The 27,750-nt window shown below is 43.5% G+C and overlaps 1 protein-coding gene across 4 annotated transcripts in view; it reads right to left on the bottom strand.

Moving 5' to 3' along the window:
• The window catches only part of LOC118395363 (RING finger protein 24-like), a 68,709-nt gene that overhangs the window by 7,330 nt on the left and 33,629 nt on the right, over positions 1–27,750 (bottom strand). For 3 of the 4 annotated variants that reach the window (XM_035789109.2, XM_035789108.2, XM_052464420.1), the window contains exons 2-4: positions 13,154–13,303; positions 5,912–5,954; positions 5,249–5,290 (exon numbers count right to left, since the gene is read on the bottom strand). In XM_035789109.2, coding sequence (XP_035645002.1) covers positions 5,249–5,290; positions 5,912–5,954; positions 13,154–13,296 — 228 coding nt within the window. In that variant the 5' untranslated portion in view covers positions 13,297–13,303. Of the gene's footprint in view, positions 1–5,248; positions 5,291–5,911; positions 5,955–13,153; positions 13,304–19,920; positions 20,100–27,750 lie in introns of those variants that run through there. The other variant, XM_035789107.2, reaches the window with a different exon arrangement.

Here is a 27,750-nt window from a genome sequence, read left to right as displayed (position 1 = left end):
CGTGCTGCTGCTCCAGTTTCAACCCTGACCTGATCACCTGCTGTGCGCGCGCCTCTCTTTATCTAAGAACAATCTGGCCTTAATAGCCATGAACTATCCCCACCCAGCACAGCCAGAAGAGGACAGGCCACCCATCAGAGCCTGGTTCCTCTCTAGGTTTCTTCCTAGGGAGTTTTTCCCAGCATTGCTTGCTGTTTGGAGTTTCGGGCTGGGTTTCTATACAGCACTTTGACATCTGCTGATGTGAAAAGGGCTTTAGGCTTTATAAATACATTTGATTGATTTGAGAGTCAGGACATAGGGACACTGGAGACAGCGGCCATCATATGAGTATTTACGAGACCACTGAGCTCTGTCGCCATGGGAAAAAAACATCCCGACAACTCCAACCACTGCAAATCCTGGAATACATTTTTATGAAAAGATAGTCACTCCACTCAAGGAGAGGGGGGTGGGCGAGATAGAGAGTCTGACATTGTGAGTGCTCTCTCTATCTTATACTATGTAACTGCTTGTTTGTTTATTTTAACTCAAATCATCCCGTTGTACAGATGTACAGCAGTTACACAGTAAGAATATTTACTAGGCTATTACGTGTCTCTTCACTTTGATTCCAGCTCAGCCCATATTGATAATGCGTCTCAGTGGGAGTGCTGATTTAGTATCAGGTTTGCCTTTCAGATGATAATGAACGAGGAGCGAAGAGAGAGGGTGGAGCAAGTCACGGGCCGAAAGTCCCCTCCCCTTCCCGAAACTCAGAAGACGCCAGCACCTGCAAAAACGTGATTTGTCCAAATATCCCAAACTACTGCTGCTGGTTATCCTACGCATCCCGTACAGTCCCGCCAGATTCCACGGTGTCAGTTATGTTTACGTAGATCTGTCCGTCGAGAGATTAGAGGGGGACCTGATCCTACGCTTTATGAAATACTGGCCCTGGCAACTGGCCATCCATTGCTCCTCTTGGTCCACATCCCAGCTTACGTAAGACATACCTTCTTGCTCTCGGAAAAATTGAGCAACAACACAGACCACTATCCCCATAGCTAGCGTTTTAAACAAAGTCAGACAGCCTGTGTCTGATTGAAAAACAACCGCTCTGCTCCAAATGCCAACGGCCTCATGAAAATTCATGACGGCAAATTCATTTATTCAGTCTGGCTCTATTATTACCGTTCCACCTAAAGGTTGCTTGGGTTGTTTTCCGTCTGAAGTTTCCCCTGGGTACAGATCTGGTTTCCCCTCCCCCAATCATATACTTAACCATTAGTGGAGAAAATGCTAAGCTGACCCAAGATCAGCAACAACGTCTCGCGCTGGTTCAGGTTAGGCCAGTTTGTGAGATACAATTCCTATTAACCAAACCGTTCTGCGTAGTTCTAATCCCACGTAGCCACTTAAGAGGGCCGGCACGTAGCTTAGTGGTTAGAGCGTTGGGTCAGTAACTGAAAGTCCCCGAACTGACAAGGTCAAAATCTGTCATTCTGCCTCTGAACAAGGCCGTTAACCCACTGTTCCCCGGTAGGCCGTCATTGTAAATAATAATTTGTTCTTAACTGGCTTTCCTAGTTAAATAAAGGTAAAAAAATAAAACCCTTTGGCATAATGAGCAGTTTGTTAAGTGGGGATGGTACGTGAGGTGTGTGTGTGTCAGAAAGTGTACTGGTCAGTGTGTGCGCCCCCAGGCAGGCTATGGGTTGGAGGGTAAGCAGCTCTGCCTTGGGCAGGAAATGGGGTCACCAGAGATCCAGGCTGAGGCTAGTGAGTTTTTCCACTGAGTAAATCTTTTTTTTTGCTTGTTTTTCCATTTAACTAGGGAAGTCAGTTAAGAACACATTCTTACTTACAATGACGGCCTAGGAACAGTGGGTTAACGGTCTTGTTCAGGGGCAGAACGACAGATTTTTAGCTTGTCAGCTCTGGGATACGATCTAGCAACCTTTCAGTTACTGGCCCAACGCTCTAACCACTAGGCTAATTGCACTGAGTTGAGATGGGCTGCATCTCATTCCTGACAAGTTTCCCTTCTCCCCTCTACAACTGCACTGAACTAGAGTTGAGGGACTGGGTTTCATTTCAGATGACCAGTTGGCAAGGAAACTAGGGAAAAGTTCAGCTATCGGTTAGTCTATATCTGTCCAATGACAGATAAGAAGCGGACATACCTCTGGAATGAAACACAACCAGGGACAAAGAGCTTTTGAGTTGATGGGGACAATGTGGGGGCGTAATGGGGACAGTGATTCACCCCCAGGGGCCCATACAAAACTACTGTTGGGGGCCACAGTCCCTTGGTCATCACAGACGTCCATTACGATGCTCGTAAACAGCAGTGTGTGTGTGTGCGTGCGTGTTCAAACTGAAAAAGCCTACCTTAATCTATAGGCAAATATTGGCAAACAGGGAGCATTGCTGCTCCCACCAAACCATGCCCTTGTAATGGCATTTCATTCATGCTCCTGAGATCATCAGTAGTGCTGTGAACCTAGACCCTGACCGTGTCCCCAAAAGGCTCAGAACAAAAGTAGTGCACTATGCTATGTAGGGAATAGGGTGCCACTTGTGATGCAATGCCAGAGTTAGGCTTATCTTATCAAAACGATATCGGCTGACTAATTCAAAAGTAGGCCTCTGTTTGCTCTGGGAAGGATCGCAAGTACAATACGGCAAGTCAAACAGAGCTGAGAGCGTATTGAAGCAAAAGTCAAGTCAAACAGAGCTGAGAGCGTATTGAAGCAAAAGTCAAGTCAAACAGAGCTGAGAGCGTATTGAAGCAAAAGTCAAGTCAAACAGAGCTGAGAGCGTATTGAAGCAAAAGTCAAGTCAAACAGAGCTGAGAGCGTATTGAAGCAAAAGTCAAGTCAAAGCTTGCTAATTTCAACACTCATCAGCCACATACCAGTAGTCCTACATTTTGAATATGCTACTTTGTCACAACGTTTAGGCCTAGAAAGTTCCCTTAATGTTCTTTGAATGTTACATTGCTGCGGCTGTACAGTGCAACGTCACAGCAACACTATCGGTAATAGTTTGGCTGAGTACTATCAAGGACACCACTACTGAACTGCAACAACATTGAGCTGATGCGCTTCCTCGCACAATACAACCCCTGTCCATCATACACATACAAGGACACCAAGTGAAGTACCGGTGTGTGTGTGTGTGTGTGAGGTTGTAGACCTATGTGTATTTACAAGGGTTATTATGTTCAGCTGGATACAATTCATTTAAAAAAAAAAAATGTATTTGACCTTTATATAATTAGGCAAGGCAGTTAAGAACAAATTCTTATTTTCAATGACGGCCTAGGAACAGTGGGTTAACTGCCTTGTTCAGGGGCAGAACGACAGATTTGTACCTTGCCAGCGAGTGTTATTCAACACTGTTGTAGCCATGCTCTGTGTCAAATGAAGGTTAGATGTATACAGCTGCAAGAGGCGCAATCTATACACTTTTTTCCAAAACATTTTCCTTTGGACAGGGCCTTTCCAATAAAATCGGTCATTCCCCCGGCCAGCGTTGGTGAGTGTTTTTCAGTAATACATAACAACTTGGCTGTCCAACAATCACGCACACACGCTCACAAACATGTCACATACTGTAGCGCTCTCCCACGTTTAATGACATAGAATGACTCAATAACAGGGGCCAGGGCTGAGGCTGTGAAGGAGATCTGTGGAAAAGGGGCTGACATGACTTCAACACATTGTCTGACGCAACAGATGGGATTGTAACAAGCTCCAGAGACAGACATGGCATAATGAGAGGACAGGGCACAATGCGCGCGCGCGCACACACACACACACACACACACACACACACACACACACACACACACACACACACACACACACACACACACACACACACACACACACACACACACACACACACACACACACACAGCCTCTTCTGACATGGATACCCTAAACATGAGAGAGATACAACAACAGTCTGCTGACAGCTCAACTAAATGTGTCTCGACAGGTCCACTTTGCATAAAGGGGTTCCCTCGCTATGTAAACAACATTGTCATTTTAGCAGGTTAGTCTAGTTGAGATACAAATCTATTTTTCAAGAGAAACTTCAGGGATCTTGTGGCTATTGAATAACCAGTTTGCTTCAGACGACAATGATACATCTGCCTCACCAAGATCACACGTTTCTAAACCAATAAGTAGCCTAAATGTATGTCATGGGACCCATATAACACAGCAGTAAACCCCAAAACAATCAATGTAAAACACCAGACCAACGGCGACTTTACAGTTTATGAAGCGCAGCCTGTTCAGACAGGAAACCAGAGGATATGCATTAGCTGACATCACACCAATCATATTCTACAAACACTTTCTACCTTAATATGGTGGTATATTTAAGCTGATCAAGTTTTACTCACATTGTCTACTGCTGTTGGTTACGCGATAGTATGCGGGTGCATTTTCTTGTACCCACCCACCACCACCTGGTTGGTTCTGTGTTTCCGTCCTGTGGTGGGATTGGTACAGAGTACCTTGCTCAATGCCTGTAATTATTACGATCATAAAAAAAAGGTGCACTATGCAAAAATCACTCCGCCATTTCCTGGTTGCAAAAATGTGAATAGTTAGCCTAATTTCAGTTTATGTGACAAAACAAGCAAGTAGAGAATCATTGTACCATCTAATCCACTGTGAAATAGATTTTCCATAACCAAAAATGTTGTATTTTCCGCTGGCGTACAAAACCAAAAGGAAATAGCACACATAGAACATATCTACTGCGTCTTAGACTTGCTTTCAATGAGAACCACAGATCTATAACTCATATTTCTATGTGAATTGGGTAAGGGTCACCCCAAAAAAAAGTGACATATTACAGCTTCAACACGACGCACGCTCTGGCAGTGAGAGACCCCCGAAGGAGCCGAGCCTAACGCAAACCCCTAACGTAATTGCAATCATTTTCTTTAAAAAAAAATGGTAAAACAAATACGTGGCGTTTGCTGTCTGAAAGGTTTTGCATTTGAGAGAAGCACAGTTCAGTACGACGACCAAACGCCGTTGCTAATGTTACATTAGGGAAGTACAGCGCAGAGTGTGCGGAGCTCGTCAGTCGTATTACAGAATGTCCATGTCCGGTCCAATAACAACAACAAAAGTTTCTCAACACCTGGTGCAAAGCTAAACAATATCAACTCAGAGCCCATGTAACCATGAGATCAATAGAATTACAAGACAATGGAACAAGAAAAAGGTTAAGTGCTTACCTCATGCAAATTTAGCTCTTTGACCTTTTCCTTCTGTATAACCTGAGGGGAAAAAGAGAGAGAGAAAAAAAAAAGCATACAATTAGAACAGACAACATAAAACACACTTTCTCTCAAAGGAAACATCCAGAAGTGAATCCAATACTCTTTTTTTTTGTATTAGAAGAATGGTGATGTGTGAATGGACAGTAGAGTTCAGTTCAGTTACAGGCAGTTATGGTCCTGTGTGGCTCAGCACCAAGCCCTCACCACTCACTTAAAAGGCGTATCAACAAAATCAATGCTTCCTGCTGCTATTTCACGCATAGCATCTGGAAATGTCTTCTGACAGGAAGTAGTACAGCTACGACCAGAAGTTACTTTTTCAGCAGGCTGGCTGGCTAAAACTGGCCGTACGTTTGATTAAGGGGCGAGTCCCCCACTTCTATTGAAACTAACCCAAAATAAACCACAATCCTTCTGTTTTTACTCCGATGCCTTCTACAGTATGTATATTAAAGGGTGTGTACTATATAATGTGTGTGTTCAGCAACAGAGGATTTGTAGGCTCCAGTGACATACTGTGAGAAAAATAAACCATGTAATTGTGTGCGTGTGTGTGTGTGTGTGTGTGTGTGCGCACGTGTGTGTGTGCGCACGTGCGTAAGACGACGGGCCTCTTACTTGTTTGTATGCATACAGCTCCTTGTGCGCCTGGTGCCTTAACCTGCAGGGACAACGCAGAGAAACACAGCATCTCTTCAATTAGTAAAAGGAGCCGCTACAACTCGCCAGTTGCACTCACAGTACATTCAGATACAGTGGCAAGTCAATAGACCCTGAATCAGGAAGTGAGCAACTGTATAGATAGAGAGCATTCAGGGCAGAAGAACATAGCTGATGTAACAATGTCCATTCAAATCTCCAGCACGGAAATAAAAGCAAGTCAAATTCAACTGTTTAGACGCTGTTAGAAACAGACATTGATGGCAGCGCTGCAGTTTTGAACTAGCCTGGTATACATTGGATTAAAAATGATTTTAGTGCTACAAAACTTTCAGGAAACTCAGCCCTGTACAATATCTTGACTACGGTAGCCTGGATTCAATCTTAACCTTCACATTTTCTTTTAAATCTTTAGTTTTGAAGTCATAAATCAATCCAGATGAGTTGATGGAAGATAAAAGCTATGGTCATTGTAATAACCACTGAATTGAATCCAGGCCTTTCCCTATGAACTCTTTATATACACACACAGGAAATACTGTCTGTCATCATAAGTGGTTCCACTTGGCATTTTAAAAATGGCTTTTGAAAAGGATTGGATCTGCTATCTTTTACGGTCTATGAAATGGAATGGCCCGAGGTCGGGTAGGTCACCCGTTCTGCCCACAGACCCATTTGATTTCACAATGGGGGTATCGCAAATCCCTATGTGCTCTTGTCTAAACTAGTGCACTATATAGGGAATAGGGTGTCATTTGGGACGAACAACTGTGAACAGTGACATTTAACCCCAATGGCTTGGCTGCTTCTGGCTCTAATGACACAGTTATACACCTCCCCCACTAACCCCGACCAAACCAAAACATAACCTACTTCCCACCTATCAGTACCAAACTCAATCTCACTCAAACGTCACCCGGACGACCTTATGACGACTTTGACGGAGCACTGGTCAGCAGTCGTGCTGTGGCACAGCTCCACTGCCACAACTAGGTGGGAATTCCACACCTTGACACAACTCAATTTAATGTGGGCCCCCCGTACTGAATGGCAAATGGTCTGGTCCGAACTGGACTGCTTAGACAAAATGTCAGCCAGGTCGAGAGACTAATGCTCTCTCTCAAGCATTAAAAAAAAAAAAGTACCACAACTGACAGCTTTGAGGTGGTTATAGCCTAGGATACATCCCCTTTAAACCAATCATCCCTGTTACATTAGCAACTCTTCAGCACCCCCCACGTACGGTTTCTGCCAGCAGGACACGTGGTTTTATCACCATCATTTGTGTGAATGCAGCAGGGATGCTTTTCACGTGAGAGTGCCCATCTAACCAGAGCTCCTGTCTTGACTTTACCGTAGTCCTTACCGTAGTCCTGACTAGGCTAGAAGGAGAGACAGATGAATCACTTGTGTGGGAGAAATGGGAGCTTTGCTTTACTACAGTACATCCCCAATAAAACTTTTTAAAAAAGAAATCCTTTCTTGATTTTCTTCCCTTGACCTTCACAAGCAATGATGGGCGATAAGGACTGGATAGGGCTCTGATATTTCACTTTCACCTTTAAGGAAACGAATGGGCACATTAACCTTCATCTTTAGTGGGGGAGCTGAGGCCCTTTAGAAGGGCCTGATAATGTTAACGAAAGGGAGAGGAGTACTAAGGTCAAGGCAGCCAAGCATAGGGAAGTCCATATTCTTAAGATAAATAACCCCTTTGAAAAGTGTTGTGAATGGAAAATGATCCCAAAATACTATGAAAACGGTGAGTATATACCACCCTGTGAAATTTTTTACTATGACCAGTTAATACAAGTGGTGCATTAACATTAAGCTAGCTTCGATATTAACAGACATTTATAAACAAATAATATCTCCGTTTAGACATTTTCCACCATCACCTGAAGTTAAAAGGAAGATCATAGATAAATAACGCCAGTAGTCGGTTTGGATTGTCATACACCAACCAACCATTCACTTCAGCACAAATCAAAGAAGAGGCAACAACAACAAAAAAACACATGTTGAATGAAAAACAGAACGGAAAGACAGTAGTAGGAGGGATAGATAGATATACACAGAGTTTCACGAAACATTAGGAACACCGGCTCTTTCCATGACAGACTGAATCCAGGTGAAAGCTATGATCCCTTACACATGTCACCTGTTAAATCCACTTCAATCAGTGTCGATGAAGGTGGAGGAGACAGGTTAAAGAAGGACTTTTTAAGCCTCGAGACAATTGAGACATGGATTGTGTGTGTGTGTGTGTGTCATTCGAAGGTGAATGGGCAAAACAAAAGATTTCAGTGCATTTGAACAGGGTATGTGCCAGGCGCACTGGGATGAGTGTGTCAAGAACTGCTGCTGGGTTTTTCCCACGCTCAACAGTTTCCCGTGTCTATCAAGAATGATCCACCGCCCAAAGGACATCCAGCCAACTTGACACAACTTAAGGAAGCCTTGGAGTTAACAAGGGCCAGCATCCCTGTAGGAACGAATTGAGGCTGTTCTGAGGGCAAAAAGGGGGTGCAACTCAATATTAGAAACGTGTTCCTAATATTTTGTGCACTCAGTGTATAAAAAAATCAACAGGGAGAAAAAGAGAAAGCGATTGAGAGACATGTGTTGAAGATTCACCTCCGTTTACTAGTAACCTGAACCTCTCGGAGCAGAGCGAGAGGCTGAGGGATCTGTAAAACACAGCGGCACAGTTCTAGGCGAGAGACTGACACCTTCTGAAAAATAGCAGCGGGTAAATGTGCAGAGATCCCCATTGGGTGAGGGGTCAGGGGCTGATTTGATGAGTGGCCCTGTTAGCATGGTAGTGAGGGGGATAGATTAAAGTTTCAGTAACATTTAGTACAGGAGACCACAGAAGGGCCACGTGGTGCTTAGGGATGTGATCTTTCCATGGACTCCTACACTAAAATAATGTAACTGACTCCTAAAACAGAACTGGGCAACATAAACACTCCTCAACGTGTGTGTACGTATGGTGTGTTCGCCAGCCACAGGCTTATTTCACGTATGTGTGTGGACTTCGGGACTGACCGAGAGGAGGGAGTCGAGTCTACCTGTGACGTTCAGCCTCATGTCAAGCTGTCCGGGCCGTGTTTGCTTGGGTCACACCGGGAAAGCGAGGATTCACATGTCCTCTCCAGAGCCCGACTGGCCTCGTTCCCCTCTCCTTTCCTGTATTTGTCCAGCTTTTAGAGGATCATCTGTGGACTGGTTGTGAGGAGTAGGGTCAAGTTGACCCAAGAAGAGCATCTATGGGTAGTTTTGCATTTTCCCCACTAATGGTTAAGGTTAGGATTGGGGGAAGCTGATCCTAGATCTGTATCTAGGGGAAATGCCACACTGGAGCCTCGGTGTGATGTGAATGGGGCTAAAGTTCAGTGTTTCATCCATTGGTCTCTAAAGGCAATGAAACTGGGTCAAGGAAAATCAAAATGATTCTGTGTTAATATACATGGGAAGTGTAGCCTATCCAGTGAGGCCTTGTGGTTTTGTGGTTTAGGGAACCATGGGGGTCACATGTTAGAAAGGGAGACTGCATCTTCAGAAGCCTTTCAGAGTAAAAACTGTCCCAAATGGCACCCTATACAGTGCATTACTTTTGACTAGGGCCCATAGGGCTCTGCTTGCTCAAATGTAGTGCACTATAGGGAATAGGGTGCCATTTGGGACAACGTTTTTCTATAAATTACTTGGTAATCCGACCACCTTTTCCCTCACAGAATTGTATCATGACACTGCATCAATTTCATAGTTTGTCTTGAGGAGGGAGGGGCAAAACAACGAAACAAAAGCAGAAACACACTTACCCTCTCCCCCGCTGGGTTAGGTAAAGGGCAGGGTGATTTTGGGTTGAGCGATGCGGCTTCTCACTACTTTAGAAGAGAAATGCTACAGAGTTCCAACGTCATTGGAACGTTCCATGGTTGTCCACCATGGCAACAGTGCTCAGGACTACCGTGATTGGACCAGAGGGGCTAGAGTGGCGGGCCAATAAGATCTCCGCAAGCAATATAATACAGCCAGGTCTGGGACTTCAAACATATTGAAGGGGCCATTCTTTAAGGAGATAATACTAATTTCGTTGTCCACGGTTCAGCCATGTTAACCACTCAGTGCTAAGAGCCCTATCGACCCTGGTAAAAAGTTGTGCATTATATAGCAAATTGGATGCCAATTGGAAGCATGCATAAACTGTGCTGGATTTATACCAACATCTACTCAGACGCCCATTTCCAGCTAAGAGAAGAGAGGATGCCTAAGGACTTAACATGAGAGGCACGACACAAGCCTCTTCCAAGGTTGGGAGTTGTAGTGGTAGTGATTATGCAGCTAAGCAGTTTTTAATAGATGTTTCTATAAAATGTTTCAGCAGGGGAGAACAAGTCTGGATTTTCTTTTTCTGGTGGGATTTTTATTCCAGTTCAGATGATCAAGTCAGCGATACCTTCTCCAAACTGTGCTGTTGAATCTTTTTTTATAAGCCTTTAATGAAAACATTTTTATTTGAGAAGAACATGATAAAAACACAACAAAAGGAAATTAAAAACAACCCAGATTGAATTTAGACCCAATATGCCAATGTTTCATTAAATCGAGACCACCAAGAAAGGAGTTTTTTTAGGCCTTAATGACAGCAAATGTGATTGACCTGTCTTGGAGAACATGCATTTACTTTTGGCTAATAATTGGACTCGCTTCAGTTACTTAAGCCATTTCATTAAGCGTAAGACAGACCTGGCGCTTTTCTGTCCATCTGGGCTCTCAACTACTTTAAAAACACTGCTGCAGTTAATTAGTGCATTACATCTCGTTGGTTGGTTGTAAAGCCTTGGTAGCTTTGTTTGGAGCCGCAAAGGTTAGGCTAGGTCATAGTTGAGTTCAAAAACCTGTAGCCTGAACACATTAGGTAACAGATCTTACACTTCAGACAAATCCAGCCTTATTTGCTGTGGACAGAAGTATTTTTTTTATATGCAGTTGATGGACTACCAGATTGCCTGGTACCCCTGCTGAGTGTTGCATGCTGGGAGCCTGAAAATGCACAAATTCTAGTCTCATCATCACATCTGATGATCGCAGGCTGGCAACACAGTTTAGCAACTCTTATATAATGAGCACCTTTGCTCGTGTTAAAGCAGCCTAAATGTTGGCTAACCCTCTGTGTTTCTGCCTGTGCGCAAAGCAGCTCAGGTCTTCAAAGTCAACTAGTGTGAATGATGAACAGCCTGTTCTGTGTCCCAAATGACTCCCAATCCCCTATACAGCGAAAAAGTATTTAGTCAGCCACCAATTGTGCAACTTCTCCCACTTAAAAAGATGAGAAATTATTAAAATTACAGGCCTAGGTACACTTCAACTATGACAGACAAAATGAGAAGAAAAAAAATCCAGAAAATCACATTGTAGGATTTTTAATGAATTTATTTGCAAATTATGGTGGAATATAAGTATTTTAAGTATTTGGTCAATAACAAAAGTTCATCTCAATACTTTGTTATATACCCTTGGTTGGCAATGACAGAGGTCAAACGTTTTCTGTAAGTCTTCACAAGGTTTGCACACACTGTTGCTGGTATTTTGGCCCATTCCTCCATGCAGATCCCCTCTAGAGCAGTGATGTTTTGGGGCTGTTGCTGGGCAACACTGATCATTGTCATGCTAAAAGACCCAGCCACGTTTCATCTTCAATGCCCTTGCTGATGGAAGGAGGTTTTCACTCAAAATCTCACGATACATGGCCCCATTCATTCTTTCCTTTACACGGATCAGTCGTCCTGGTCCCTTTGCAGAAAAACAGCCCCAAAGCATGACGTTTCCACCCCCATGCTTCACAGTAGGTATGGTGTTCTTTGGATGCAACTCAGCATTATTTGTCCTCCAAACACGACGAGTTGAGTTTTTACCAAAAAGTTCTATAACAAGTTCAAACAGGTGCCATTAATACAGGTAACGAGTGGAGGACAGAGGAGCCTCTTAAAGAAGAAGTTACAGGTCTGAGAGACAGAAATCTTGCTTGTTTGTAGGTGACCAAATACTTATTTTCCACCATAATTTGCAAATAAATTCATTAAAAATCCTACAATTTTTTCTCATTTTGTCTGTCATAGTTGAAGTGTACCTATGATGAAAATTACATGCCTCATCTTTTTAAGTGCGAGAACTTGCATAATTGGTGGCTGACAATACTTTTTTGCCCCACTGTATGGTGTGCTATTTTTAACCAGTGCCGATAGGGCTTTGGTCAAAAGTAATGAACTATATGGGGAATAGGGTGCCATTTAGGACACGTAGTCACTGACATGGTGGAGAGAGGGATGAAAGAAGTGTCCTTCTCTCCCAAGCTGTACCATCTGTCTGTGTTCCTCTCTTATGCTGTTTATCCCTCTGTTCTCACGTTATATTGGCTTAAAGCTGTATTAAAAACATCACCCTCTTTCATAGGGGAAATATGTTGTCCCCCCTAGTTCTACAAACTACACCAGAGAGAGAAACATGCACTGCTTGGACTGAAAGACACAAATAGTCCCTCTATTACACCGAGGTCTTGTAAAACAGCACGGCTAGGCTACTTGTGTTTGGGAGAAAGCCGTATTCATAGGCAATCTGGACAAAAGTATTGCACTATGTAGGGAATAGGGTGCCATTTGGGACGCACAGTTTTGTTGTAAACAGAGTAGACCATCACATGGTGGGACATACCATCCTGGGAGGCGAATGACTGTGTATGACTGTGAATTCACTCGCAGTCCGGGTGTATTTAACATCTAACCTATTGGTGTGGGTATATCAATAACCAATGAGGTTACAGTGAAAATGCTGCATCTCATATGGGAAAAACAAAGTCATATTTTGACCACTGGGGTTGAAATTAAAAACACTGGTAACTCAAAATTGGATATGGCAAGTAATTCTCGAGGAAATAGATTCAGCCTACATCAATCAGCTTTTAAGAATCTGTGGTTTATTACACTTAGTGTGCTAGCATTTAAAAAAATGGCCACCGTAAACATTGGAGTGAGGCTCTGTTGATGTCAAATATGGGGTCACAAACAAATGTCATAACCCAGAATCTACACTGTCTGGCACCGGTGCAAGGAAACCTAAAAACAAATCAAGATTTTCAAAGGAGACTATAGAAACCAGCCTATGTCAACTAGGATGTAGCAGTGTGGATCATACCTTATCAAGTAGCAACAGAAGAGAAGGCTGAGAATGAAGACAAAGATGGCGGTTCCAAACACCACAATGTAGATGTTGAGAGGAAGGTTCTGAAACCCGATATTAGGCATCCTGAAACTGTAGTGCTGGAAATTGGAGCTCATGGATATCCTGCAACGAGAGAGAGAGAGAGAGAGAGAGAGAGAGAGATGGATTAGGGGATGTGATAAAGTGATAGATTGACCACAGGACTGTATGTGACTATTGGGCTGAGAGTACTGGACAATTTCTCATAGCCAGCAGAAATCTTAGAGCGTTGGACTAGCAGCCGAAAGGTTGCAAGTTCAAATCCCCGAGCTGACAAGGTACAAATCTGTCGTTCTGCCCCTGAACAGGCAGTTAACCCACTGTTCCTAGGCCGTCATTGAAAATAAGAATTTGTTCTTAACTGACTTGCCTAGTTAAATAAAGGTAAAAAAATAATAATAATAATAATAATAAGGCTTCCAGCCTGCCATATGATGACAATAGGTAGGGTGAATTGACGAGAACAGGCCACCATGATCATATACATTTGTTAGTTGCGTAATATCTGAGGTAGGCCTATTCCAGATCTTGCACATCACTGCGGCACCTTCAGCATTCGAATGCTTGTAAAATGGATTGAGCAATATTAGTCTTCATTAGTACAGTGACAATGTAATTTCCTAGGTTGTTGTTAACAAATGCGCTGTTGAAAATGGTGTTTTACCTACCGGAGACATCTCTCATCTGGCTATACCTGCTGATCGGGGCTTACATTAGATTTTATTGTTCAAGATCACCACCATAATAGCACTGCATGTTGAAGTGGGATGAGAAGAGAAGCTCATGCTGTAAAAATCTCCAAAATGGTCAAAACCACTCGATTTTAAAAGATGCAACACCATTTCCTGGTTGCTAAAATTCGATTAGTTCACCTAATTTCAGTGTAGAGCAGGGTTATTTGTCTCTAATCCTACGAGGTGGTTTGCTGGTTTTCTGTTCTACCTGATAAATAATTGCACCCACTTAAGTGTCCCAGGTGAAATAAAGTTTAAATAATAAATAAATTCAATTCTGGACCTCGGAGCTAGATCCACTGCAATGTTTCATTGTTCCCTCTAAAATCAGGGCCTGATTTAAACTAGGCAAGTCAGTTAAGAACAAATTCTTATTTACAATGACTGCCTACCCCGGCCAAACCCTCCCCTAACCCGGACGACGCTGAGCCAATTGTGCACCGCCTTATGGTGCTACCAATCATGGCCGGCTGTGATACAGCCTGGGATCGAACCTGGGTCTGTGGTGACGCCTGTAGCACAGCGATCCAGTGCCTTAGACCGCTGCGCCAGACAAAAGAGATTTCACAGCGATTTGGATGGTACAATGATTCTCTACACCCCTTAAACCTCTTAGGGACAGAGTGACGCCAGTGCCATAAACCGCTGCGCCACTTGGTCCATAAGAGTTTGAGGGGTGTAGAGAATCATTGTGCCATCTAAATCGCTGTAAAATATATTTTCAGTAACCAAAATATTGTATTTTCAGTGGTTTGAAGCTAGTGTACAAATTCGAAAGTAAAAGACGCAGAAGAACATAAACACGGAAAGCATCAAAAATAGAGCACATACTGCTTCTTAGACATGCTTTCCATGCGAATGACAGTGTATAAACGTGAGTTATAGATCTATCTATACACAAAAGTATGTGGACACCCTTTCAAATTAGTGGACACCTATTTTCAGCCACACCCATTGCTGACAGGTGTATAAAAATCGAGCACACAGCCATAGACAAACATTGGCAGTAGAATGGCCTTACTGAAGAGCTCAGTGACTTTCAACAGGACACCGTCACCTTCCCAACAAGTCAGTTCGTCAAATTTCTGACCTGCTCAACTGTACATGCTGTTATTGTGAAGTGGAGCAACAACGACTCAGCTGCGAAGTGGTAGGCCACACAAGCTCACAGAAAAGGACCGGCGAGTGCTGAAGTCGTCTGTCCTTGGTTGCAACACGCACTACCGAGTTCCAAACTGCCTCTGGAAGCAACGTCAGAACAAGAACTGTTCGTCGGGGGCTTCATGAAATGCGTCTCCATAGCAGGGCAGCTACAAGCCTAAGATCACCATGCACAGTGCCAAGCGTCGGCTGGAGTGGTGTAAAGCTCGCCGCCATTGGGAGCAGTGGAAAAGCGTTCTCTGGAATGATGAATCACGCTTCACCATCTGGCAGTCTGCAGGGATGCAAACTGGTGGGGGCCCAAAAAAGGTGTCACTTTATTTTGTTGCACCGAAACAATGCAAAAAGAATCCCTTCTTTGGGGAAATGCAGGTTAACTAATTAAACAACAAAGAATTGTGGTTGTATAAAATAAAAAGTGCTTAATGTGAACCTAACCCATAGCTAAAAAAAAATATTTGTTGCCTAGACTTTACTGCAATTGATCCAAGTCTTGAAAAAAACAAAAACAGTACACTAATATTGCAGTTAGCCAAGGCAGCCTTTATAATAGAACGCTTGTGACCACACACACACACATCTAAATATTGCACTTGGGAAAAAACAGAGTAGAAATAGAATGAAACAGGCATTTTATTTTTGCTCTATTACAGTGGATACTATTAGATACTATAGACATCGATCAAGTGCACAAGGCTACATGTGTCCAAAAATAATGTTCACTGAGTAAAAAAATCCCCCCTCATTATAATCCCCCCTCACTCACACAAAAGTGTTACTGTCGAGCTCAACACAACTAAAAGCAATATCTTTGGGCTACTCTGCAGGTTATTACATTGCACACTTTCTGCCTGTGGACATCTGTTCTACAATGTGCCAGCAGCAGAGCATGAGACCCTTTGTTGGCATAATTTCTCTCTTTCAGGCAGAGAGTACACTTGGCATACCCCTTTTTTTATCCACTGTATTGAACAAGTGAGAAAGAGGGAAAGTGTGTGGTGTTTCTTTCACCTCTATAGGTTTCTCTGGCTAACTTAGCTAACGGATCATTTGATCCAGATAGCATTTTAAGAAACGTTATCTTGCTAACAATACTTGTTCCACCGCACTTTATCCCTCACCTCAAATTTTCCAAATGCCAGTTGTTTTTCGGTTACAGGTCATGAAGTAAGCTTCATCGCCTTTCTCACCCCCGTCTCCGTGGTCAGGAGACCGAGCTCTTCGTTATTGTTCAGGGGACGCATTGCTGTAAATGGCAAACTGCCTTTCTACTCTCTGCGGTCATTCCAGAGCAGATGTTGTAACTAGCAAATTGGTCGTCTCTTCTCTCTTCAGTCGCATGCTGCATTCTGCTGTTACGATTTGCTGAGCCTTGGATACAGCCAATATTGTTCCAAACACACTTCAAAAGCCCCCCCCCCCACACACTATCTGCCGGAATACATACGGCCAACTGTAAAGTTTGGTGGAGGAGGAATAATGGTCTGGGGCTGTTTTTCATGGTTTGGGCCCCTTAGTTCTAGTGAAGGGAAGTCTTAACGCTTACTGCATACAATTACATTTTAGACATTTCCGAGCTTCCAACATTGTGGCAATAGCTTGGGAAAAGGCCATTTCCTGTTTCAGCATGACAATTTCCCCGTGCACAAGGCACATACTTTTGGTGGAGTATTCAATTTAGTCAGGTCACCCAAAAAGTTGGGGTGAATTCCAAAGTTGTGCTATATATTATTTGGTTGTCATAGCTAATTGTTTAAGACAAATAAATTACTCGTGCAAACAGTGCAAAAATGACAAGTTAATTAGTGGGTGATGGTAATTTTGATGTGATTGAGTTTTTTTTTAACATACATTGCTTCTCTAATCTGATAGTGTGGTGGTAGATTGCCATTCTCAGTTTAGGTACTTACATACACATATTTTTTTACACACACACACACACACACACACACACACACACACACACACACACTTTTTGGGGACCAACAATTTATGCCCATTCAAAATCCTATTTTCCCTCACCCAAAATGTCCTCACAATGTTTTTGACTTATTTAGTTTTTATTTTACCTTTGTTTTACTAGGCAAGTCGGTTAAGAACAAATTCTTATTTTCAATGACGGCCTAGGAACAGTGCCTGTTCAGGGGCAGAACGACAGATTTGTACCTTGTCAGCTTGGGGATTTGAACTTGCAACCTTCCGGTTACTAGTCCAACGCTCTAACCACTAGGCTACCCTGCCGCCCCAATGTTAGTTGGTTTACTATTCTTGTGAGGACTTTTGGTACTAACAAGTATAGTATAATTTGTCCACACACACACACACTACTATTGAGTATGTGTTTTTTAGTGGTCCACAACTGAAAATTCCCATTCTCCACAGAGGGACATGCCTAAGAATGAAAAGAGGAAAAGAGAATCAAAAACACACACATGCTAGGATTAGGTGGTATATATTGATGATATTTTTGTTCTATGGAGAGGTGATGCAAAACTGTTCCAGGCTTTCCATGCTTTTCTTAACTCCTGTTCTGATCATCTGAGATTTACTATGCAATCTGATACACGTCAAATCAGTTTTCTTGATCTTCCGATCTTGTGTGAAGATAATGTTTTATACACTGATCTTTACAGGAAGCCTTCTGATCGTAACAGTTTGTTGAGGGCCGATAGTTGTCACCCACTTCCCTTGAAAAATAGTTTGCCCTACAGCCAATTCTGTCGAATCAAAAGAATTTGCAAAAAACAAAATCAGATTTCGACAGAAATATGGCTGAGACGCAAAAATCAGGGGCTACAAAAATTATCAGATTAATATTGCCATTGAGAAAATTCAAAACATTACCTTTTTCAAGGTCAGTCTCGCAAAAAGACGCATTCTTGTGTTCTAACTACCCGCTATTCAAAGCATTCTGAACATATTAAGGGAATCGTTCACAAACATTGGCACAGTCTAAAATCCGATGATAGTTTATGTAATGTGTTTTCGGACCTTCCCTTGGTCGTATTCTCGCGGGGCAGAAATCTCAGACCAATTGGTACACTCTGATTTACCACCCAAAGATATTCCTGAACAATGTCTATTTGCACCCCTACTGGATGGAAACTACAATGGCTGTGCTCAATGCAATGGCACTTATAAATGTAGATCCTTCAAAACACCCACAAACAGGGAAAATCGATCCCAATCAAAGGTGTCATTACGTGCTCCACTAAGGCAGTTATTTATCTTATAACTTGTCCTTGTGGTAAAAATAATGTGGGTAAAACAAAGCGGCAATTAAAAGTATGTATGTATCTCAGAGCATCGTAGCACACTTAGGTGTAAAAACTTTACTTACCCAGTTGCGGCCACCTTCTTGGAGGCAGGCCACTCGATTTCGTCTCTACGTTATATTGGCATCGAACATGTCACCCTCCCTAGGAGAGGGGGTGACCTTGATAATTTCTTGTTAAAACGAGAGGCTGGATCTTTAACTTAAAGACCCTTGCTCCCTTCGGTCTCAACGTAGACTTCGATCTGAAGCCATTCTTGTGATTATTGTGACTTTGCCTTTGCAATTTTTGTTAAGCTTGTGTCGTCTAAAATGAATTTATGATCGTATGCTATCCATTTGTTGTTTGTATGCTGTTCTTTGTATGCCATTTTAATATTTGATAATTAACCAATGATTAGGCCACTCTTGGCCATGATTACAGACACTTTTGACACTACATAAACAAGTCATCCCGCAGTGTTTGTGATTATACCCTGATGAAGACAGCCTGGCTGTCGAAACGTTGCTATACTGTTAAGAGTGTGCGGCTCACTTTTATTTTCAAGGGTTTGGTGGTATACCATATTTACCGTATCCCGGGAATTTAGAAAGATCCTCTGTATGGATTTTCCAATACATTTAAAAAATATATATAAATCTGAATATTTGGCCATTTTAAATAAATACCTGCAGTCAACCTGTGCACTAGGAAATAGACAAAGCAGATCATGTTCATCAGTTCCCCCGTTAGATCATTTTTCATTATGAAGCTTACCGGTACTAGTTTCCCAAAACAGATGTTTAAGCCAGTCAAGTGTGTTTGTTTACAAAGATGCACAACAAGCAAAACTGGAGCTTCTTGAGGTGAGTCACTCCTGCGGCGCAACTTAAGTGAGGTGAACAAGTTACACGTGTATGAAATTCAAAACTGATATATTTTATAACTATTAAGTTAACTATCTAAGATGTGCCAAATTAACTCATTCCAGCTGGGTTTTGCTAAATGGCCAACGTTAGCTTGCAAGATCAAGCTTCTTGGTGACAGCAACAGAGACAATCACCTCCTAGATGAAGATCCCTGCGGTCTAATATTTGTTTTGTGTGTGCTGCAAACTGTGTTTAGAGATACTTGCATTACTTTATGAGATGTCCTAGTAGAAAATGTTTGCATGTGCTCGTTAGAGTTTACCTAGCATCCCCTATGGGGATTCCTTAGTTCATGTTAGCATTCTGGTAAATACATTTTTTTGGGGGGGGCTTTTTTGGGGAAAAAACTGCACCCCTTGTGTGCACTACCGGTAATAATGTATATCCTGGGATGGCACAGGCACAGTAAGAAGGTAGGAAACTGGATAGAGCCCAACTCTACACACACACACACACACACACACACACACACACACAGAGAGTTTACAGTTACTCCTCCCTATACAGCCAAGCCAACAGACATAATAAACCATAAACCCTGTCTTCCACACACACTGTCTACGTCCAGAGGACACACTCATTAACCCACACACACACACACACACACACACACACACACTCACCCGCGTGGTGCCTTCATAGTGTTGAGTGGAACCCAATCTTTAAATCTATAACTCTGAGAACGGCAGCGCTGGGAAGAGGCTCAGCCTTTGTTCATTTTCCTTTTCCCCCTGTCACACACACTGCGAACACGAATGGCAATAATAACACCATCACAATTTAACACCCTCAGTCTCCCTAGCTTAGCCGCTAGGCTAGTATGCGGTCATAAACACTTCTGCCCTCTGGGTTGGGCTCAAATCTGCCCCCCCCCCTGCTCTGCTAGTATGCTGTGGCCCCACGCCAACCTCACAGTCTTTATCAAAACGAGGCCACGACTGGAAAGCCTGGTTATCGCCACTTAGCTGGGCTCCCAAACACACTGGTTCCACATGGCCCTTTGACACACACACACACACACACACACACACACACACACACACACACACACACACACACACACACACACACACAAACTCTGGGGTAAAATTAAACCCATAAGTTCAGACCAGGGCCTAAAATTAACTTGTTGGTCCAGCAGCCACCGTGACAGGTCTAATTTACTTGAAACTAAAGTCTACTGAAGTGAGACTCTGTCCTTGTTTTTCTTGGCTATTTACCTTGTTTTGTTCACAAGCTCGGTTGTTTTTCAATGTTTGAGTTGAGTTTCAACTGTTAGGGAAGAGAAGGCAAATGGCGCCGGAAGAAATGGCAGCAGTTTAACGGGCGCCTAACCAATTGTGTTATTATGTGGGGGTGATTCTCGTGTTATTTCCAACTTATTTTGTACACAATGTTTCTGCCACTGTATCTAACGGCAAAAAAAAAAAAGAGCTTCTGAATATCAGGACAGCGATCACTCACCTCGGATTAGACAGATTTTTTCTTCAACAAGCAGGACGCACAGGATGAACTTCAGACACCCGACAAGGCCAACATCCCCATCATTGGCAGGAGAAAGAGACTCAGGTACAGAGGACACAGAGCAGGGTGCCTCGTAAGGATACGCCAATGGCAGGTGGGAAATCTGCCTTCACCGCCAGTATTACTTGCCAACATGGATATTCAGCTTGCGGCAGATCGTGCATATTTGTAAACAGCTGGTGCACAAAATCTAAGGAAGTCTCTAGATTTTGCTCACCTGAAGTAGAGGATCTCACGATAAGCTGTAGACCACACTATTTGCCAAGAGAGTTTTCATCTATATTTGTCGTAGCTGTTTATTTACCACCACAGACGGATTCCTGCACTAAGACCGCACTCAGTCAGCTGTATAAGGAAATAAGCAAACAGGAAACTGTTCACCCAGAGGCGACGCTCCTAGCGGCCAGGGACTTTAATGCAGGGAAACTTAAATCAGTTTTACCAAAATTTCTATCAGCATGTTAAATGCGCAACCAGAGGGAAAACCATTCCAGATCACTTGTACTCCACACACAGACGCATACAAAGCTCTCCCTCGCCCTCCATTCGGCAAATCTGACCACAATTTTAACCTCCTGATTCCTGCATACACGCAAAAATAAAAGCAGGAAGCACCAGTGACTCAATCTAAAAAAAAGTGGTCAGATGAAGCAGATGCTAAACTACAGGACTGTTTTGCTAGCATAGACTGGAATATGTTCAGGGATTCTTCCAATGCCATCGAGTACACCACATTAGTCACTGGCTTCATCAATAAGTTTATTGAGGACGTCGTCCCCACAGTGACTGCGCGTACATATCCTACCAGAAACCATAGATTACAGGTGACATTCACACTGCGCTAAAGGGTAGAGCCACCACTTTCAAGGTGCGGGACTCTAACCCGGAAGCTTATAAGAAACCTGCTATGCCCTCCGATGAACCATCAAACAGGCAAAGCGCCAATACAGGACTAAGATTGAATCGTACTACACCGGCTCCGACGCTCGTCTTATGTGGCAGGGCCTGCAAACTCTTACATGCTACAATGGGACGCACAGCCGCGAGCTGCCCAGTGACACGAGCCTACCAGACGAGCTAAATCACTTCTATGTTTGCTTCGAGGCAAGCAACACCGAGGCATGCATGAGAGCATCAGCCGTTCCGGACGACTGTGTGATCTCGCTCTCCGTAGCCGACGTGAGGAAGATCTTTAAACAGGTCAACATTCACAAGGCCATGGGGCCAGATGGATTAAAAAGATGTGTGCTCCGGAAATGTGCTGACCAACTGGCAGGTGTCTTCACCGACATTTTCAACAGGTCCCTGATTGAGTCTGTAATACCAACATGTTTCAAGCAGACCACCATAGTGTTCTTGGCCACAGGGACTAAGGTAACCTGCCTAAATGACTAAAGACCCGTAGCACTCACGTCCGTAGCGATGAAGAGCTTTGAAAGACTGGTAATGGCTCACATTAACACCATTATCCCAGAAACCTTAAACCCACTCCAATTTGCCTAACGCCCAAACAGATCCACAGATGATGCAATCTCTATTGCACTCCACACTGCCCTTTCCCACCTGGATAAAAGGAACACCTATGTGAGAATGCTATTAATTGACTACAGCTCAGCGTTCAAAACCACAGTGCCCTCTAAGCTCATCACTAAGCTAAGGATCCTGGGACTAAACACCTCCCTCTGCAACTGGATCCTTGACTTCCTGAAGGGCCGCCCCCAGGTGGCGAGTGTAGGTAGCAACACATCTGCTACGCTCATCCTCAACACTGGAGACCCTCAGGGGTGTGTTCTCAGTCCCCTCGTGTACTCCCTGTTCACCCACGGCTGTGTGGCCAGGCATGACTCCAACACCATCATTAAGTTTGCAGACGACACAACAGTGGTAGGACTGATCACTGACAACGACGAGACTGACCTCCTCCCTACAGGCTGAGACCTGGCCGGGTGGTGCCAGAATAGCAACCTATCCCTCAACATAATCAAGACAAAAAAGATGATTGTGGACTACAGGGAAAGGAAGACCGAGCACGCCCCCATTCTCATCAACGGAGCTGTAGTGGAGCATGTTGAGAGCTTCAAGTTCCTTGGGGTCCACATCACCAACAAACTAGAATGGTCCAAACTAGAGGTCGACTGATTATGATTTTTCAATGCCGATAGCGATTATTGGAGGACCAAAAAAAGCTGATACCGATTTTTTTAAAAATATATATAAAAAAATAAAAACATTTGGCCGATTTTTATTTATTTATTTGTAATAATGACAATTACAACAATACCGAATGAACACTTATTTTAACTTAATATAATACATCAATAAAATCAATTTAGCCTCAAGTAAATAATGAAACATGTTCAATTTGGTTTAAATAATGCAAAAACAAAGTGTTGGAGAAGAAAGTAAAAGTGCAATATGTGCCATGTAAGAAAGCTAACGTTTCAGTTCCTTGCTCAGAACATGAGAACATGAGTCATCAATATCCCCATTTAAGAAGTTTTAGGTTGTAGTTATTATATGAATTATAGGTCTATTTCCCTCTATACCATTTCTATTTCACTAACCTTTGACTAATGGATGTTCTTATAGGCACTTTAGTATTGCCAGTGTAACAGTATAGCTTCCGTCCGTGCTTCCGTCCGTGCTTTTACACCTGCATTGTTTGCTGTTTGGGGTTTTAGGCTGGGTTTCTGTACAGCACTTTGAGATATCAGCTGATGTACGAAGGGCTATATAAATAAATTTGATTTTTGATTTGATAGCTTCCGTCCCTCTCCTCGCTCCTCCCTGGGCTCGAACCAGCAACACAACGAAAACAGCCACCATCGAAGCAGCGTTAGCCATGCAGAGCAAGTGGAACAACTACTAGAAGGCTCAGAGCGAGTGACGTTTGAAACGATATTAGCGCGCGCTAACTAGCTAACCATTTCACTTCGGTTACACCAGCCTCATCTCGGGAGTTGATAGGCTTGAAGTCATAAACAGCGCAATGCTTGACGCACAACAAAGAGCTGCTGGCAAAATGCACGAAAGTGCTGTTTGAATGAATGTTTACGCGCCTGCTTCTGCCTACCACCGCTCAGTCAGATACTTAGATACTTGTATGCTCAGTCACATTATATGCGACGCAGGACACGCTAGTAATATCATCAAACATGTGTAGTTAACTAGTGATTATGATTGATTGTTTTTTATAAGATAAGTTTAATGCTAGCTAGCAACTTACCTTGGCTTATTGATACAGAAACCAACAAAAAGCCTAACTGCCTTATTTTCTGCAGTGATATAGAGATAGACAGGATCACTATATCGGACAGAATCTCTGTCCATGGCAATTTGACTGGAAACCCTTCGAGCGATTCTACTTCTGTGGATATTATATATTTTTATTTATTTATTTCACCTTTATTTAACCAGGTAGGCTAGTTGAGAACAAGTTCTCATTTGCAACTGCGACCTGGCCAAGATAAAGCATAGCAGTGTGAACAGACAACACAGAGTTACACATGGAGTAAACAATTAGCAAGTCAATAACACAGTAGAAAAAATGGGCAGTCTATATACAATGTGTGCAAAAGGCATGAGGAGGTAGGCGAATAATACAATTTTGCAGATTAACACTGGAGTGATAAATGATCAGATGGGCATGTACAGGTAGAGATATTGGTGTGCAAAAGAGCAGAAAAGTAAATAAATAAAAACAGTATAAAAACAGTATGGGAATGAGGTAGGTGAAAAGGGTGAGCTATTTACCTATAGACTATGTACAGCTGCAGCGATCGGTTAGCTGCTCGGATAGCTGATGTTTGAAGTTGGAGAGGGAGATAAAAGTCTCCAACTTCACTGTCGTTCCAGTCACAGGCAGCAGAGTACTGGAACGAAAGGCGGCCAAATGAGGTGTTGGCTTTAGGGATGATCAGTGAGATACACCTGCTGGAGCGCGTGCTACGGATGGGTGTTGCCATCGTGACCAGTGAACTGAGATAAGGCGGAGCTTTACCTAGCATGGACTTGTAGATGACCTGAGCCAGTGGGTCTGGCGACGAATATGTAGTGAGGGCCAGCCGACTAGAGCATACAAGTCGCAGTGGTGGGTGGTATAAGGTGCTTTAGTGACAAAACGGATGGCACTGTGGTAGACTGCATCCAGTTTGCTGAGTAGAGTGTTGGAAGCCATTTTGTAGATGACATCGCCGAAGTCGAGGATCGGTAGGATAGTCAGTTTTACTAGGGTAAGCTTGGCAGCGTGAGTGAAGGAGGCTTTGTTGCGGAATAGAAAGCCGACTCTGGATTTGATTTTTGATTGGAGATGTTTGATGTGAGTCTGGAAGGAGAGTTTGCAGTCTAGCCAGACACCTAGGTACTTATAGATGTCCACATATTCAAGGTTGGAACCATCCAGGGTGGTGATGCTGGTCAGGCATGCGGGTGCAGGCAGCGATCGGTTGAAAAGCATGCATTTGGTTTTACTCGCGTTTAAGAGCAGTTGGAGGCCACGGAAGGAGTGCTGTATGGCATTGAAGCTCGTTTGGAGGTTGGATAGCACAGTGTCCAATGACGGGCCGAAAGTATATAGAATGGTGTCGTCTGCGTAGAGGTGGATCAGGGAATCGCCCGCAGCAAGAGCAACATCATTGATATATACAGAGAAAAGAGTCGGCCCGAGAATTGAACCCTGTGGCACCCCCATAGAGACTGCCAGAGGACCGGACAGCATGCCCTCTGATTTGACACACTGAACTCTGTCTGCAAAGTAATTGGTGAACCAGGCAAGGCAGTCATCCGAAAAACCGAGGCTGTTGAGTCTGCCGATAAGAATTTGGTGATTGACAGAGTCGAAAGCCTTGGCGAGGTCGATGAAGACGGCTGCACAGTACTGTCTTTTATCGATGGCGGTTATGATATCATTTAGTACCTTGAGTGTGGCTGAGGTGCACCCGTGACCGGCTCGGAAACCAGATTGCACAGCGGAGAAGGTACGGTGGGATTCGAGATGGTCAGTGACCTGTTTGTTGACTTGGCTTTCGAAGACCTTAGATAGGCAGGGCAGGATGGATATAGGTCTATAGCAGTTTGGGTCCAGGGTGTCTCCCCCTTTGAAGAGGGGGATGACTGCGGCAGCTTTCCAATCCTTGGGGATCTCAGACGATATGAAAGAGAGGTTGAACAGGCTGGTAATAGGGGTTGCGACAATGGCGGCAGATAGTTTCAGAAATAGCGGGTCCAGATTGTCAAGCCCAGCTGATTTGTACGGGTCCAGGTTTTGCAGCTCTTTCAGAACATCTGCTATCTGGATCTGGGTAAAGGAGAACCTGGAGAGGCTTGGGTGAGGAACTACGGGGGGGCGGAGCTGTTGGCCGAGGTTGGAGTAGCCAGGCGGAAGGCATGGCCAGCCGTTGAGAAGTGCTTATTGAAGTTTTCGATAATCATGGATTTATCGGTGGAGACCGTGTTTCCTAGCCTCAGTGCAGTGGGCAGCTGGGAGGAGGTGCTCTTGTTCTCCATAGACTTCACAGTGTCCCAGAACTTTTTGGAGTTGGAGCTACAGGATGCAAACTTCTGCCTGAAGAAGCTGGCCTTAGCTTTCCTGACTGACTGCGTGTATTGGTTCCTGACTTCCCTGAACAGTTGCATATCACGGGGCTATTCGATGCTATTGCAGTCCGCCACAGGATGTTTTTGTGCTGGTCGAGGGCAGTCAGGTCTGGAGTGAACCAAGGGCTGTATCTGTTCTTGGTTCTGCATTTTTGAACGGAGCATGCTTATCTAAAATGGTGAGGAAGTTACTTTTAAAGAATGACCAGGCATCCTCAACTGACGGGATGAGGTCAATGTCCTTCCAGGATACACGGGCCAGGTCGATTAGAAAGGCCTGCTCGCAGATAGACCCAAGGCCGATTAGAAAGGCCTGCTCGCATATAGACCCAAAGGCAACTATGACGGCTAGTCTAGGGCTACTTGGAGACATTGTTGTATGTTAATCCAATCTAAACTCAGCAAAAAATAAACGTCCTCTCACTGCCAACTGTGTTTATTTTCAGCAAACGTAATGTGTAAATGTTTGTATGAACATAACTAGATTCAACAACCGAGACATAAACTGAACAAGTTCCACAGACGTGTGACTAACAGAAATGGAATAATGTGTCCCTGAACAAAGTAACAGTCAGTATCTGGTGTGGCCACCAGCTGCATTAACCTCTTGAAACTAGGGTGCACTATTTTTATTTTGGGGAAAAATAACATCCCAAAGTAAACGGCCTATTTCTCTGGACCAGATGCTAGAATATGCATATAATTGACAGCTTAGGATAGAAAACACTAAAGTTTCCAAAACTGTCAAAATATTGTCTGTGAGTATAACAGAACTGATATTGCAAGCGAAAACCTGAGGAAAATCCAATCAGGAAGTGCCTCTTATTTTGAAACCGTTGTGTTCCTACGCATCCCGATTGGCCATTGAAAGGGATATCAACCAGCTTCCTTTTCTACGTATTCCCCAAGGTGTCTACAGCCTTTAGACGTAGTTTCACGCCTTTATGTTGAAGAATGAACGTAAACGACTACATTGCGTAAGTGGCCAGCTGAGGGCTCTCAGTGATTCTTGCGTAAAAGACAGAGGTAGTCATTTTTCCTCTTGCTCCTACTGAAAAGCCAATTGTCCCGGTTGATATATTATCGAGTAGATATTTGAAAAACACCTTGAGGCTTGATTATAAAAAAACATTTGCCATGTTTGTCGATATTATGGATATAATTGACATTTTTCAGCGTTGTCGTGACCGCTATTTCCGGTGGATTTCTCAACATAACGTAACCAACAAACGGAGGTAGTTTGGGTATAAAAATAATCTTTATGGAACAAAAGGAACATTTGCTGTCTAACTGGGAGTCTCGTCAGTGAAAACAAAGGTAAACGGTTAATTTGA

This window comes from Oncorhynchus keta, chromosome 16 (assembly GCF_023373465.1).
Source record: "Oncorhynchus keta strain PuntledgeMale-10-30-2019 chromosome 16, Oket_V2, whole genome shotgun sequence".
NCBI classification, from domain to species: Eukaryota; Metazoa; Chordata; class Actinopteri; order Salmoniformes; family Salmonidae; genus Oncorhynchus; species Oncorhynchus keta.
The sequence above is the reverse complement of the archived record's forward strand: the minus strand, read 5'-3'. Positions and strand labels throughout refer to the sequence as shown.